The sequence below is a fragment of the Eptatretus burgeri genome, chromosome 3 (genome assembly GCF_056783735.1).
Source record: "Eptatretus burgeri isolate ZD-2024b chromosome 3, Ebu_testis_v1, whole genome shotgun sequence".
NCBI lineage: Eukaryota > Metazoa > Chordata > Myxini > Myxiniformes > Myxinidae > Eptatretus > Eptatretus burgeri.
In genome coordinates, this window is record NC_140963.1 from 62,903,701 (window position 1) to 62,920,996 (window position 17,296).

Sequence of the window (17,296 nt, forward strand, 5' to 3'; positions counted from 1 at the left end):
GATGTCTAAACCTCATGGGTTCTCGTCCCTCAGAATATTCACAATTATATCAGCCATTCTTTCCTTGGGAAACATCTCGTTTCGCCTGAAATCTGTGCGCGAAGAAGCCGTGGAGGTGGATGGACCAGAAGCAATCACCATTGTGTCGAAGCTCCTTAAGGTTGGTCAACTTGGCAATTTGATCTAAAGTTATATATTTTTTTTTCCCGACTGAAGGGAAAGAACACTTTGCCAAATTTGAAGAGAAATGGATTCCAACGTTTCATTTGAAAGCGTGTAATTTTTTGGGGGGGTCATGATAGTGATAAGGACAATATAGCAGGGGAAGATCGATAATAAAGCATAAAGACGGTCACATGGACTGATATCGGTGAAACCACCGTTTAGCTTTTTCCGTGAAATTTGTGACTCCAATCCATCTTGATCTTTCATATTCTGAAGTCGATTCCGTGCTAATGATTTGAAAAATATTAAAAATATTTTTTATTATTACCTTTGTTTTAAAACTTTAAATTAAATAATTAAAATTGCATGCAAAACCAGATGTGTATGACCTAAGGTTGTATGGAGATTTGTTTGAAAAACAAACCTTTCAGGTTTCTGGAATTCACAAGGAAAAGCGGTTACCGACAGAAAGGAGATCTTGGAAATCTGAGCACTGCGTTACGCTTCACGCCCTTTTTGTCCTGGATTAAAGCATTACTTGAATGATCTACCGCATTTACATAACCTGCATTATTCAACCTTTGACCCCATTGTTCATTTTATTTGATGGCAGGTCGAGGAGTCCATGCTATACGAGGCTTTGACCAGCAGGAAAGCCGTGGCGGTTGACGAAAGATTAATACTACCCTTGCGATTAGCAGAGGTATGGTGATACGGTTTCCTTGTCCTTTGTTGAGAAAATTGAATCGAACAATTCAGAACATTGAGCTTGCCTATCGCACCTTACGTTCGCATCTCAAGTCACTTGATCAGTATCCGACACCTGTTTTACATTGTTGTTGTTATCTGTAAGTTAACCCATCCGGTGCTCTATGACATGTACATCCACGTCCTCCTGCCCTAAGAACTATGTGCTAATATGATGAGGGTATTGCATTTGGGTCCGTTTGTTTTTGTGTTTTTTTTTTTTTTTTTTTTCTTAATTTTGAAAACCTTCAAAAATCCTCTCTGAAGTGGCTGAACAGATTGATGCAAAACTTTACATGCATGACCGCCTTTCCATGAGGAACAAAATGTTCACACATATGATGTCATTGGTCACATGGTTTGGCAGCCATCTTGGATTTACCCGAAAACCTAGAAAAATTCTTCTTCTCCAGAACGGCTGGACAGATTGAGGGGAAACTTCACACAAATGTTTCCCAAGCCATGGGGATACCAGGGTATTCACGAATAATTGATGTCACGCGGACCGGCAGCCATATTATTTGATTGAGCGAAAATCTTGAAAAAAATTATTTCTATTGAACTGTTTAATCGATCCACATGAAACTTCACAACTGTGATCGAGGAGGGTTGGGGAATGTATGTTTTAAATTTCAACCTGATGGACACGCTGTCTGGCAGCCAGAAATATATATATATATATATATATATATATATATATATATATATATATATATATATATACATATATTTTTTTGATCTGGGTTCTTTTTTATTTTTATTTTTTGAATTAGGCTCTTGGATGTTAAAGATCCAGAATTCTGGATTAAAACACAGGCTGTGCCTGGATGGGTTTGAGGGTAGAGGAGTAGCAGCTGAAACCCGAATCCTGTCCAAGTTCCTCCTGATGACTTCATCTTTGCTTTTTGACTTGTTTGGGTTCCTTCTGATGACTCAAATGCAGGACTGTACCTATTTGGTCTTCTATTTGATTTGAATTGAATTTATTTTAATCCCATTCTGAATTCAATTTAATAATAATAATTAAAAAAACGTCATGGGTCAGGGTCAGGTGTCAAATCAAAACGGGGTTGCATCAAAGCGAGACGTCTTGGTACCCAGTCATTACTGCCAGCAGTTACAAAGTCATCACACCGTTTGAAAGCCTTTATCCCTGAGTAGGGGTCAGCTTTTTGCGGGCTCCAATCATGGTACCCTTTCTTGGGGCAATGTTTTTTTTTATGGCCGGATGCCCTTCCTGACGCTAACCCTTTAGTCGCCTTCGACCCTGGAGGGATAATCACCAGTATACTGGTGCTCATTTTGCCGACCTTCAGAAGGATGACAGGCTGAGTCAACCCCCCTGATGCGAACTCAGCGGCCAGCGGGACTCAAACTCAGGACCCCAAGGATCCCAAGCCACCGCCTTAACCACTGAGCCACACCAGGCTCGTACCAGCAGTTATAAAGTGGCAGTTCTAATCATATCTCTTATGAATTATGTAACACACCAGGACACAAACGCCACACAAAATGCACCACACAAAACAAGTCCTGGCGAGGGTCTGCAATCACTGATTGCTATGTTTCTTGTTTTCTTTTTCATTCTTCACATACATATTGGAACCATTGTCAGTTTCAAGTTAACCCCCTGCTGTGTGCTATTCTCTATGGGCCATGACAGTACCACTGACACAGTCCTCCCTTTAGATTGGGGCAGGAATTTAGAATCTGACTAAGGTGCCAGCAACTACGGCCAGGTGTCCAACAGGGTGGTGCAAATGAAATTTACTTTTGCGCTGTCTAATCTGGGTTCAATTCCCGACCCGGCTCTCAACTGTTGCATTGGCAGATGCTTCCTCAGCATGGCGTTTCATCACAAAGCACACCGTCCCTTGAGTGGGTGTTAACTCGGGAGTATATTCTGCACGCATTAGTTGGTGGACGTTATACATCCCACGGTGTCTTATTAATCTGTATACTCCTCTAAAATGACCCATGATGTATATAAGGTAAACATGGTGTCTGTTTCTCAAGCATCCCATGCCAAAAAGTGGGTTTGATACTTCTATATTCAAACTTTACTTGATAAGTACCTTAGCATAATGTATAATGCAGGCCACGTGGCAGTGAAAGGGTTAATAACAGTACTGGGCCTTGTCATACCACTACAATATCCAGCACAAGGGCTGATTGAAAACAATGAAGTTTTCATTCCATTATGTTGTTTGGAAATGCAATAATTTGCTCATATAATACTTAACACAGATCCAAACGTGACCAATTATGGTCATTCATTTTGGATGAAGCTTGTGGGTTCTGGTTGTGTCATTGCTGGGAGCGCAATTGTGCCATTGATGCAGTGCCCCCCTGTAAGTTGGCGGAGGAATTTAGCCAGGGTGTTGGTGATGACCTCTCTTCGTGAAAGACACTGCACGATCTTTAACATCCACCAACTAATTCTGGCAGAAAGGACACCCGGGTTAACATCCATCCGAAGGACTTGACACACATTGATGCCTCGCCTTGATTGCGAGACACCAGGATGATATTTTATAGCTGGGCCGAGAGTCAAACCCAGGCTAGACGGCTCGGTGGTGAGTGGGCATACCTCTTGGAACAGAACAGAACAGGACAGGAGTCAGACTATTAGTCATCCAGAATCACCTCCTGTAACAATAGAATGGACTAAGAGTCAACCACAATGAGCGGACTAGTGTCACACGCACAACAGACCAGGTGGGACAGGGAGATAATCTCGCTCTGAATGTCTTTAATGAGCCAGCTGGGTTTTGGCCACAATCCACTAGAGATGTGTCGGTTCTCCTGAAACTAACTCGACGTCCCGCCAGTTGAAATCCAAATCACGAATGCCGCTGCCTTTGGCTGGATTTGAACCCATAACCTCTTGAATGCCAGTCCAGTGTCCTCAATAACAAGCCACCATTGTACCCACAGTATGTACAGGCCATAGAAAATTGCCACGTATAGGACGTGCTCAGCAAAGGAATCAAAAACATCCGCACCCTTCAGCAGCAGCAGCTGGGTGTGGTACTCCAAGAAGGCTGGAAATAAGATCTCCCTGCTTCCCACCCTCTCTACCCACCCCCTCCTGGAGGCACTGGTGACTCTATTGGAAAACATCGCAGTATTACAGAGCTATTATAGACATTCGAGGCCAATGCTGTCGACGAACTACAGCTCAAATCAAGTTCGGTCATATTCCTTCATCTGTAATTGTAAGCTCAGTTAACCAACTCCCTTATGTTGTGATGTGTTTTTAATTTATTTTGCACTAATTGGTTGAGTCATCACAGCACTGCGGTCCACAATAGATCCTTGATAATCGTACGGTCACGACAGTATTTATGAATCGGTCAAACATGCCATGTTTACAACAATGTTGGCCGTAATGATTCGCCGCTCGAAGGTGAAACGAGCACATCAGCCAATTTTTTAGTCCACATGCGTTCATTGTTTCTTCGGCGATTCCTCGCACGATCTGCGCGTGGCTCTTGAAAGCATTTCCTGATGGGGCACAGCGTTGCGACCTCGCTCAGTTCGCGTAACCAGCGAGACGGTGCAACAGCAAAGAAATCAAAGGCTCGGATTGAAACCGACGGGTAAAATGTTCGACGATGTTTGAAATACTGTTCACCTCCAAAACTTCCGGATGCTATGAAGTAACCCGTTAAAGTGATTCCAAATAAGTTTCAAAAATCCCCACCCTGGTACTCACATTATGAAAGCGCTAAGAAACTCGTGGTTGAAGGTCAGCTTGAGAATATTTTGCAGGACAGAAGGAAAACGACTTACGAGAACCAATAAAAAAAAAAAATGCTCTGTTTTGTGATGACATAATTCTTTTGTCAGAAAGAAGTAACTTGGAAAAGACCTCCCCTGATATTGGAATGCAAGGCCTCGCAAAGCCTTGCCAGTAAATTCCTTTTCCCAAACTCTCAGTGCGGCCAAATTCGGATGACATACTTGAGATTGCCAATGTGAGAAGAATCGCCGATGCGCTGCTTGAAAAGGCCGTTAAACTTTTCGGAAGTCTCCCACCACAAGAAGCCTGTACACTGATGGCAGTGTAACAACAGGAAGGTGTTGTCGAAATCTTCGGGCTGTTTGATTTGCACACACAGCGAGAATGTCTTAAACCGAGCTCATAATAACTGCAGGAGGTTACGCTGAACATGGTATCAAGTTCGAAGTTTTTGGCTTCTTGTTTTATTGCCTCCAAATACACAATGGGTTCCTTTTTTTTTTGAACCAGTTATTTGGCAGGAGGGTTCCGGGCAGGAGAACGGGGTCAACAGCACCATGCAGGCATTGACTTTCCCTTTTAAAATGTGGTTATTCATTCAGAGCATCAACAATTTTACTCTTGTACGTGCTCAACAGGGGGCACGTGTAGAATGAAAGCACCAATAACAACACTTGCGACAAAGTCCTGGAGATAACGGAATGTTCATTGCATTGATGTCATCACGATATCCCCAACCACAGCAATCTGGAAAGCTGTAATTTATCTTTTGGGATTTATTTATTAATCATGACCAAATATGTGCTCTATTCGAGGGGTCACCCACGTAATAATATACAAAAGTGGAGAGGTGGCGTCAGTTGAGAAAAATAAATTTGAGAAAGGAAAGACAAGGAGGGAGCAGAATAGGAGACTAAGGTGTTGGTAGGGGTGGGGGAGTCGAAGAGGAAGAGAATGGAAAGGATGTTGTGGGGCAGGGAGGGGTTGGGGATTGTCAGTTAAAGTGAGAGGAGTGAAGGAGGATGCATGGGGCTCGGGATGGGGAAGGTCGGTGAAACTTTTGCCATTTTACATACGTACGTAATGTGCAGATCTCTCTTTACATTGAGGTTCACAGTTATAAATTCTCCGTTTTGTTTTGTTTTAAATTGGTCGGCAGGCGATCACAGCTCGGAATTCAATGGCAAAGTCCCTGTACAGTGCTCTGTTCGACTGGATTGTTCTCCGGATCAATCTTGCGCTGCTCAATAAGAAAGACCTGGGGGAAAGAGTCCAGGTGAGCATGGAAGCGATTTTAATTGGTGGGGGGGGGGGAGTAACATTTTTGAATCTCATCCAAAAGAAAATAACACGATTCATCACGGAATCCTTTGAATTGCAGTGTTTGTCTATCGGAGTCCTCGACATCTTTGGATTTGAAGACGTTTGTAATGGGAACAGCTTCGAGCAGTTCTGCATCAACTTCGCCAATGAACGTCTGCAGTATTACTTCAACCAGCACATCTTCAAGATGGAACAGGTACTGTGCTAACTCAAGGCAAGTCTTAAATATTTTCCTTTAATGTATGTGAGATTCTTTTTTTTTTTAACGCTTTGTTTTATAAATTTCAGTCCTCTGCTGCAAACACTTTGAGTCGGTTGGGTTTTGCGTGTTTCAAATGGCAATTTGTTTTCAAGGAAGTGGCATGCTTGTAGGTCAAAGTTCCAATGTTGAGAGTCGGAAAATAATGTCCCGCACCGTGATATCCACAAGAGAACCGATTTGGGGCCTGTTGAGAGACGTTGACGCTTGTACGTCTGCAGGAAGTCAGAACCATGTCGAATTTTTCTCATGCTTTTCCCCTCGACAATGACACATTGACCGACTGAAATGGATCTATTTTCCAGCTCTGACATGTCATAACAAGATGTCAGGAAAGACAAAGGGAACAATATACGGATAACAGCTGGTACCTGCAGGATTTGTATTCCACTGAGAGAGCTAACTTCCCCTGATGGCCACTTCAATAATCCCAGTGCCAGAACGTAACGGCGTACGATCCACGAGGGCTTTCCTGACACTTCCACTTGGATGGCTTATTGTGAAAGGTGAGGTTTGGAGCAACGTATTTGGGCTTTCTCATTGAATGACATCTGTTACTAATCGGAGCCATGACGGACACAGAAAGTACCATCTGGTGAGTCTTTTAGCCATTTATTGGATCTGCCTTTTGCCAAACGAAACTTGCTCCCGAGTTGATGCTTTGAGCGAAGGGTTTGGCTCGTGGGAGCTTACCATTTCCAGCAAACTGCAAATGTATAAGCAATGATAAGGAATGGTTTTCTCATTTCTAATCTGATTCGTGCTATTGCTTGGATTTCTCTGTCGAACATCTAAAATATATTCCTCACGGCTCTTTGAAATACTCAAGGTTGAAAGTAATTGTTGAGGCTCGTTATAATTAAAGTCAAAAGTCCAAGGCCTGCAGGGTAGCAGAGATGTATATGTGCACTCTGTCATTGAGATGTCAAGCCTTAATTAAATCTCAACTCGGTTATAAATTGACACCCTGGTGTTTTGCAGGCAGGACAGGGAATCCATTTGTGCGCCATCCATCGGGCGGGGTGTTAAGCACGTCTGCCAGCACCGGTCGTTGGTGGATTTTAAAGATCCCACCGTGTATTTTGCAAAGAGTAGGCGAGTTATCACAACACCCTCAACAAATTCCAAATTGCGACGGAAAACGCCTTCGGTCGAACATCAGGCCTGGCCAGCTATTTGTGAAATATTTCGGCAAAAAAATGTTCCCTGGCCGATCCACGTGAAGGTGGGAATATTTGGAGTTGTTAAGAGAAGTAGTATTCATAGCTGTAGTAGTAATTAAGGTCCAAAGACCGTTTACAAAAATTCAACTACCTGATTATTGTAGAATTTTTATATTCTGAGATGAAAAATGCATCATGAGATGCCAAATGGAGCTTCATTGAATTTCCCAGGAATGCAGGCAATGTCTTGTTCAAGGTAGGCCACAAAACTTTTTGGAGCTTACCATTTCCAGCAAACTTTTCCAAACCCTCAGTGCGGCCAAAGTCCGATGATATACTTGATTTTATATCACTAGTGCATGCCCGTATGTGCGTGCCCGTACGTGCGACGTGCGTGGCCATACGTGGGAAAAAAAAACTTTCAAACCCCGTGCCAGAAACAACAACCACACAGGCCGTTCTTTCGCTCTCGCGTGCTAGACCGGTGGAATAGGTCAAAGCTGGGGAAGAAATTACTATGTTATCAAACTTCTGATTTTTACTCACCAATGTCTCCAATACCACCGAAAAAAGTCCTGAGCGATTCACTTTGGGGAAAATTTTTGTCGGCATTTTGAATTTTTGTCGATATTTCGGCTTTTTTCGCACAACGAGAATAAGGGTTAGAAAAAGGAAAATACCAATTTCTGTTTTTTTCTGGGATACTAGAGTACTGCAAATTGGCTTATATATTAAACATAACATGTTTTATCCTACTATGACAAAATAATTTAGTTCTGACAGAGACGTCATATAAAAAAATCCAAGATGGCCGCCAATATACGGGTTAAACCGAAGCTCCGTGGCCGCACGGTCACGAGTCCAGACCGCCCTGGTAAAGATGGATATACATGAGTACGATAAAGTAACTTGATCGAACTGGTTTTTATTCCCAATACCCCATGCATCATAGTTGGAATGATAAATGGACTCTGCTTTAGAAAGACATTATAATAATAAAACAAATCCAAGACAGTCACCCACTGGTATAGATAATGCCCGAACATTAGGCATTTCCAGGTTGTTTTCAAAACACCTTGACTACCAAAAACGTTCAGAAAACTCAACAGCCTGGATACAGTTGCCTTACTGTGTTACTTCAACACATTATATTATAATTATATATCAAAATCAACACAAAATGTTACGCACACATACATTATACATGGGCTTGGTTCAATGTTCATATGCATCATCTTCATCTTCGTCAATTACAACATCAACTGACTTGTTGTGGCAGCTCTCCCCACGACAACCACCACATGCAACCACACACTTTAAGCCATTTTTGTGGCAGAAACACTGGTTTGTAGCACACTGCCTTTTGGTGCTGACTTTACATTTACAACAAAAAAATTTAAGTACATTTGCGGGTGCCGCATCTAAGTCCGTCATAATTGGGCGCATAATGTTTTTGTCCATAGTCCATCCCCATTCCAGCGCATCTAGGCATTTGTTGTCGAAACAACAGAAACAACAAACACACAGGCCGTTCCTTCGCTCTCATGTACCTGTACGTGCATGGCCATACGTGCAAAAAAAAAACAAAAAACTTTCAAACCGCATGCTAGAAACAACAAACCCACAGGCCGTTCCTTCGCTCTCGTAAACGACGACTGGATTGGGGCATTGTGTTTATCTATAAATGCGCAAAAGAAATCGAGAAATTATTAGAATACAGTAAGTCATCACTATCTGGAAGTCCGTACGTTGTAACCCGTAATGGGGAACGCGCTCCAACTTGGCCATAACTTGGGAACCACTTGTTCGATGAATTTCAAACCTTGAAAAGGCAAACAAACAGAGATTGCTGGAATTATAGATAGAAGATAGATACTGTGGGTGCAAAACGCCAAGCAACGTGTCCTGCCATAGGTAACTGAGGATCTCTTCCCCAATGGCCAAGCCTACGCAGCAACGTGTCCTGTCATTGGTAACTAAATGGCGCCCTTTCCCCATCGGCCACGCCTACGCAGCAACGTGTCTTGTCATTGGTTTGGTAAATAAATGGGCATAACTTGGGAACCACTTGTTATCTATACAAGCAGGGTACCCGCCCAGCGGGTGATATTGTTCCAAGCATGCAACACGTTCTTCTGATGCATACCTTTATTTGGGCGGCGTAGAGGCAACTGACAGCTCTGTATATGCAAAAAACCCCCAGGCTACATGCATGAAGCAAAAACATACCTACTGCTTATCATTCAAAACAGCTCACAGCACTGAAAAATGTTGGGACAGGAATACTGTCCTGTAAATCGTGTTGACTTGTCTAACCCTCCCCCACATGGAGGCGGTGCTACACAGTACACATTTACATTGAGAATTTGTATCTCCTCCCACCCCCCCCCCCCCAAGACCACCGGCAAAGATGAAAACACCCTGGTATATTAATTGGGGCCATGCTAATCCCATGTAGCAATTCTGTATGTAATCAGCCCAGAACTGTAAGTGGAGTAGCTCAACAAACAAACAAACACTGGTCCGTGAATTAAAGTGAGGATAATCAAACACTTGTCAGACAGTCTGTCTGTCCATCTGGAGGTGATGCTTTGGTGTACATGTGAATATATATATACATATATACATATATATATATATATATATATATATATATATATATATATATATATATATATATATATATATATACATACATTTGTAAGGAGGGATTGGGGTGGGGTAACAAGGTTGGAAAAGATCATGGTTTTTGACTGGGGATGACCTGAGATGGTGAACAGCTGTCTTGAAGATCTGGAGGGAAGAATGAGATTGAAGAGAATGTGGAAGTTGGTTCTACAGGTCGGAAAAAAAAAGAGGAAGAATGAGTGGAGCTGAGCAGTGATTCTGGTTTTTGGGAGTTTCACTGGAAAGGGGGTGTTTATTGTGGACCATGTGCTCCATGCAGAAACCTGTGGTGGGGGATGAGGGGGGGGGGAGAAAGCACTGAAGGAGCAGAGGATGCAAAAGCAGAGAGGAGGCGGTAGAAGACTGAGACCACTGACTTGTCTTGAGTCATTCTTTTACCCAAATGTTATTCTTTCGTAGAGATTGCTCTTCCTTTATCACACATGCTCTGATTACAGTCAATAATACGCATTTTTGAAGTCCTTGGGCAAGAGGAGCTGTCACACAACAATCTCACAAAAATACCAGAGCAAAGCCAAAAAAGATTGCTGAAACACTTTTGATCCCACAGCAACTCTCACTTGTAACTGACATCCCAAGTTTGTCAATTTTGAATGGTAGTTTAGACGAGTCTTGAGATATGTAGAAGGTAACAACAAAATGGTTACCGGATGAGCTTGCACAAATGGTGGGGCTTGATTGTGTTCTGCAAACATCAATGGCAAGAGGGCATGATTGGGTGAAAGGAAATAGCGAACCACCAGTCCACTATCCTTTCTCTTTTGAGACAGGAAACGGGCTGGCACCTCATGAGCCTGACTTTATTTGGAAGTAGTACGGTTTGAGCACACAATTTTTTATTCAAAGATATTAAACTTTCTGTCCTGTCTGTTTCAATCCCTCCTCTTACCTACAGGAGGAGTACATGAATGAGGGAATCGCCTGGCACCCGATTGATTATGTCGACAATCTTGGCTGCATTAAGCTCATCGCCAAAAAGCCAACAGGCCTTTTCCACCTGCTTGATGAAGAATGCAAGTAAGTTTCCCTTTCCAGGTTGATGAAGCCCTAATACCTGTATCATTATAAATTTCTTGCATCAGGTTTGCAAATTGGGCAGCATGCTCCCCGATGTTTCAGCTTTCCCCAGGCAAACAATGAGACATTACTGGCGAAGTTCCGCAAGCAGCACGAGGGGAGCAAGTACCTAAAGCTTCCTGCTGTGATGGAACCGGCATTCACGATCCGCCATTTTGCTGGGAAAGTGAAATATAACATAAAGGTTTGTTTCACATACTTTTACATCATGTGATGTTGAAAAGGTTGTAAGATGTAGTTATTTTTGCAATAATATACAAAGGAGAAGTATAAGTTCATTGATTGCCTGGATTACAGTTCAACGTCACGACACAAGAAAACCTATGCAAAAAACCAGGTTATTTAGCATCAACACTGTGTGGTTTGCCTTTGCCTATCCAGCGGTAGTCAAGGCAAGAATTTGTAATTTGTTCAGGGTGCTGGTGATAACTCACGTACTCTTCACAAAAGACACCGTAGGATCGTTACCATTAGCCAACTAATGCTAACAGACCCGAACCCATTTTTATGGTGCTCCGTGTGATTCAACATCCTACCTGTGAAGCAATAATCCGATGGTTTATATTCGGTTCAGGAATCAAACCCGGACTCGAGAGCTCAAAGGTGAGTGCACTACCTCCATAATATCCAATTGCCCATACCTATCACATCTGTTTCTGGTTTGTTTGTTTTTTTCCTGAATTTTTGTCAAAATTCTCTGTTGGAATTAATTTAAAACTGATTTGAACTATGTGGGGTTTTCAAAAAAAATTATACAAACAAGAGAATCATTGTCGTCCAAGAAATTCAAAAGTTTTATATATATTTATATATATTGTTGTGGAAATGGCCCTTAGTGTGTTATTAAATATAGGATTAGCCCAGATCCCCCATTAAATGCATGTTTAGCCAGGTTGTTCGGTAAATGGACGTTACATGTGTGTCGGGAGGTGTAAGAGGCTGTTCATTGTTAGTACATTGGTGGTGGACCGAGAGGTTCTTCTTCTTCTTCCTGCCTCTCTCCGGACAATAGTCCCCGCCCAGCGCTCTGAGGGGGAGTTGCCATGAGAAGGAAGTGAAACTGAAGGGAGGAGCCAGTCGGCTTTGAGGCGAGCGAGCGCCGGAAAGGCAGTGTGGATCTGCCGAGGAAGTAACTGAGCTTGAGTGTCTGTCGGCTTCGTAAAGGGGCAAAAGAAAAGGATAAGTAAAACTGCAGTCGGCCGAGTGGCCTAGAGAAGAAATGAAACTGCAGTGGGCCGAGAGGCGAGCGAGCGCCGGGAAGGCGGTGGTAAAACTGAGCGCGCCAAATCTGCCATTTGGCAGTAAGAGAAACTGCCTGCGCGCCGAGTCTGCCATTTTGGCAGTAGGAGAGACTGCCTGCACGTCGAGTCGGCGATCGACTTTTATGAGGAGGTCCTTGACACGTTTGTCGATCCGCCTGCCGGAGCCCAACAACTCGATTTGGCCTGATCTGGTGAACAGGCCAGGCCTGGACCTGTATGCTGGACCTTGTGAAAATCCAGCTGGAGCATACCACAGATCTTTCATCTTGGGCCGTCGACCTTATGCGGGGTCTGAATGCACCGAGGCTGCGTGCGTGAGGGCTGCGACAAATGGACGACGCCGCCATTTTGCCACGCGGCGTGTTTGAGCTTGGGTGCTCAAATCCATGGGCATTGGCTTCTCACGAGCCACATTCGTGCTTTTGACACTTTTCCTCTCGTCCATGAACCATCACCAAGTACTCTGTGTCTTGTCTGCATGCTGTCCTTGTCTTGTCTGCATGTTGTCTAAGGTTTGTCTCATTGGGGTCCCCTTCGAAACCCGTAATCCATAGCTCCCTAGTTAAGAATGGGTTATGGATTATTTATAACATTGTCATGAATGCTTTGCTTGTGTCGTGTTCCCCGATGTGTCCCCAATAAATCTGGCTGATTCTTATGAATTTTCCGCTTTGAATTAATTCGTGCCGCGCCGAGGAATGATCCGCTCGATTTGGATATAAAACCAAAATGGTTACAGACTGGCAGAATTCGCTCGGTCTCTGACAAAACCAGTCTATAACCGGGGTCTATTTCCCCAACTGGTAAGGTCCAGTTGTACGTTGGTATCGCGATTCGAGGCGCGTGACCCGAGGCCTGTGCCGAACCAGCCGGCGTTATAACCCCGGAGATGGCGGTGGTTAAGTGACGCCGAATATTCAACATTTGGCTGTTGAGAGAAGGGTGCGAAAACCCAAACTGGCTACGGATTGGAGCCGACTTGGGTGGCATTTGAATTCCCCGCCACCGCTGAATCCTTAACAATATATATATATATATATATATATATATATATATATATATATATATATATATATATACACATATAGGAATATATAATTGGCAATTAAATTATTTCTGTTACATCTCCCTATCACTATGTTGAAAAAAAAAAATGAAAAAGGTTGGCATCTCTTGGATGATTGTGAGGAGCTCACAAGGAAAACTTGTCAAGCGGTCCACAAAGTCTGTAAATATCAATAGAAACCTCATCACCTCTGCAGGCCGAATTGAACCAGAAAACATGATACTGTAAGACCCCTATGTACGTTGGCGAGATGTTCCTCAAAAGTGGGACGAATATCGAAACTACAAAAATCAAAGCAGTTTTTCTCATCATAATTAATGAAATAAGCAAAGGATGCATTCCTATCGTTGCCACTTCAGATATTATATTTTGCTTTTTACCTTTGGTATTACCTTTTTTTAAATTAATATCAGTTATATTCAAGTATGCATTCGTATGAACCATTTAAAAAGCAATGACCAGACATACATATTTAAATTAATATAACCCTCTTCCGGTAGCGGACAAAGTTGATGGTACTTCTTCTTCGTCCTTCTTCATTGTATGTGGGCATATTTATAGATCGGAGGCAAACTAAATAACCTGGCAACATCAATGGCACATTCACTAGCATACATTTGCCGAATAACATCAAATTTCCCTTCTAAGGAAACACTTTTACAAGATGCCTCGAAGCCAATCTTCAGTGCAGTACATTTCTTTATGTACGAAGCAAAGTCAAGTCGTTATTTCGGCGATCTTGCGATCTCCTGACTTGGTACTTTAAGCGATGTATCCTGTCATCTTTATCAGTCTTGTAAGTTCTAAAAATGCTCGAGAATAAAAGGTATGACATAAGTGTGCATTGACATGATGAATATCAAGGAGTGGTATTAATAACGTGACAACGTATTTGCGAAATGACATAAAAACATATTACTATAGCATTGATTTTTACCCCGAGCAACTGCCCCTTCTGCACATGGTGGTAACATTCGTTTTTTTAAACTTTCAAAGAAATGGCAACCGAACTATGATGAATTTTCAAAATTTGCTAGAACGAGCAATTCCACAAGGTATAATTGCAAATTCAAGTTGCTACCTTGTGACTTACTATAAAGCACTTATTTATCACGTAGATCTAACCTTTGCCCTTTTTACAATCAATAATTTTGGTGAAAGTCAAGTCCAGTGAATAAATATTCCTAAATAGTGAATATAAATTAAGCTTGTTAGTCATAAGAGGTGTGAAAGTTACATACAGCAAAACAAGTGTAGAAGAAAACCAGTAAGTTTAAAAAAAATAAAAACTTTTAAGCATAAAGAGGCCTCAGGACGGTGTTAACCCAGACGTCCGGTGGCCACACACACACACACACACACACACACACACACACACACACACACACACACACACACACACACACACACACACACACACACACACACACACACACACACACACACACACACACACACACACCAGAGTGTTTCCACCCACTTGAAAAGAAAAGTTAAACATAAACAATAAATAACAAGTTTCCTTGAATAAAAAGCACTTTACAGTATTATATTATTGCTTGTGATATTGTGATGTACAAGAAGTGGCCATTTTTTTTTTCCGGATTGCACTGTCCTGTACAAACTTCACAATGCTGTCGTTGTGGAAGTGGGAAAGTTTTGTTTCACTTGCTTTATTCACTGGATTTGATCGAAATAACTTCCAGGTGTTCCCATCATGAACACCAACCTGCATTGCAGACAATTTATCTTGCAAACCCATCAGGAGAAAGACTTCTGTAATGACATGTTACCAGATGTCCTAGTTAAATGAGTGCCTTTTATGTGGATGATAACCTCAGTTCGCAATCTTACAAAGTAGATAATGATTGCTGAACGATCCACACAGTTTTAAAATTTAGACGTCTTATTTTCTGGAGTAAAACTTACAACAAAGTATCCTTTTTGTCTTTTGCAGGACTTCCGTGAGAAGAACATGGACCACATGCGTCCAGATGTGATCGCCTTGCTTCGAAGCAGTCGTAGCTGGTTTGTACGAGGCCTTATCGGCATCGATCCAGTAGCCCTTTTTCGCTGGGCCACTATCAGAGCCTTTTTTCAGGCAGTCAGTAGATTCCGAGCAGCTGGGAGGAATCAGAAGGAGAGACGTGCCAGTAAGGATTATTATGCATAAATCTTCTTCTTCCTCTTTCGGCTTGCTCCCGTTAGGGGTCGCCACAGCGGACCAACTGTCTCCATTTCGCTCTATCCTCCACATCTTCCATTGACACTCCAACCACCCGCATGTCCGCCCTCACCGCATCCATGAACCTCTTCTTTGGCCTTCCTCTTCTCCTCCTGCCTGGCGGCTCCATCTTCAACATCCTTCTCCCGATATACTCCGTTTCCCTCCTGTGCACATGTCCAAACCATCTCAATCTCGCCTCTCTCACTTTGTTTCCAAACCGTCCTACCTGCGCTGTCCCTCTAATACACTCATTTCTTATCCTATCCATCCTCGTCACTCCCAACGAGAATCGCAGCATCTTTAACTCTGCCACCTCCAGCTCTGCTTCCTGTCTTTTTGTTAGTGCCACCGCCTCCAAACCATACAACATAGCTGGTCTCACTACCCTCTTGTATACTTTCCCCTTCACTCTTGCAGCTACCCTTCTGTCACAAATCACTCCTGCAACTCTTCTCCACCCACTCCATCCTGCCTGCACTCTCTTTTTCACTTCTCTCCCACACTCTCCGTTACTTTGGACAGTTGATCCCAAGTATTTAAACCAATCCACCTTCCCCACCTCAACTCCTTGCAACTGCACCATACCACCACCCTCCCTCTCATTTACGCACATGTACTCCGTCTTACTCCTACTGACTAACATTCCCCTTCTCTCCAGTGCGTACCTCCACCTCTCAAGGCTCGATTCAGCCTGCTCCCTACTCTCCCTACAGATCATGATGTCATCCGCGAACATCATGGTCCATGGAGACTCCAGTCTGATCTCGTCCGTCAACCTGTCCATCACCATTGCAAACAGGAAAGGGCTCAGAGTCGATCCTTGGTGCAATCCCACTTTAACCTTAAACCGGTCCGTCATTCCTACCGCACACCTCACCGCTGTCACACTGTCCTCATACATATCCTGCACGATCCTCACATACTTCTCCACCACTCCCGACTTCCTCATACAATGCCAAAACTCCTCTCTTGGCACCCTATCATAAGCTTTCTCTAAATCCACAAACACACAATGTAACTCTTTCTGGCCTTCCCTATACTTCTCCATCAACATTCTCAAAGCAAACATCGCATCAGTGGTGCTCTTTCCTGGCATAAACCCATATTGCTGCTCACAGATCATCACCTCTCCTCTCAACCGAGCTTCCACTACTCTTTCCCACAACTTCATGGTGTGGCTTAACAACTTTATCCCTCTGTAATTTCCACAGCTCTGCACATCACCCTTATTCTTGAAAATCGGAACCAGCACACTTAATCTCCACTCCTCCGGCATCCTCTCACTTTCCAAGACTTTATTAAACAATCTGGTTAACAACCCCACTGCCATCTCTCCTAAGCACTTCCATGCCTCCACTGGTATACCATCTGGGCCAACCGCCTTTCCACTTTTCATCTTCTTCATAGCAGTCCTCACTTCATCCTTACTGATCCACCCCACTTCCAGATTCACTATCTCCACCTCTTCCAACCTTCTCTCTCTCATTTTCTTCATTCATCAGCTCCTCAAAGTACTCCATCCACCTTCTCAACACACTCTCCTCGCTCGTCAGCACATTTATGCATTATTATGC

At 43.1% G+C, this 17,296-nt stretch overlaps 1 protein-coding gene across 2 annotated transcripts in view; it reads left to right on the forward strand.

The window, feature by feature from the left end:
• Nucleotides 1–17,296, forward strand: part of LOC147030051 (unconventional myosin-IXb-like) — a 189,862-nt gene that overhangs the window by 73,483 nt on the left and 99,083 nt on the right. For both annotated transcript variants that reach the window (XM_085873751.1, XM_085873752.1), the window contains exons 11-17: nucleotides 34–160; nucleotides 779–868; nucleotides 5,817–5,933; nucleotides 6,039–6,176; nucleotides 10,986–11,107; nucleotides 11,210–11,351; nucleotides 15,453–15,648. In XM_085873751.1, the coding sequence (XP_085729877.1) occupies nucleotides 34–160; nucleotides 779–868; nucleotides 5,817–5,933; nucleotides 6,039–6,176; nucleotides 10,986–11,107; nucleotides 11,210–11,351; nucleotides 15,453–15,648 (932 nt within the window). The remainder of the gene's footprint in view (nucleotides 1–33; nucleotides 161–778; nucleotides 869–5,816; nucleotides 5,934–6,038; nucleotides 6,177–10,985; nucleotides 11,108–11,209; nucleotides 11,352–15,452; nucleotides 15,649–17,296) is intronic.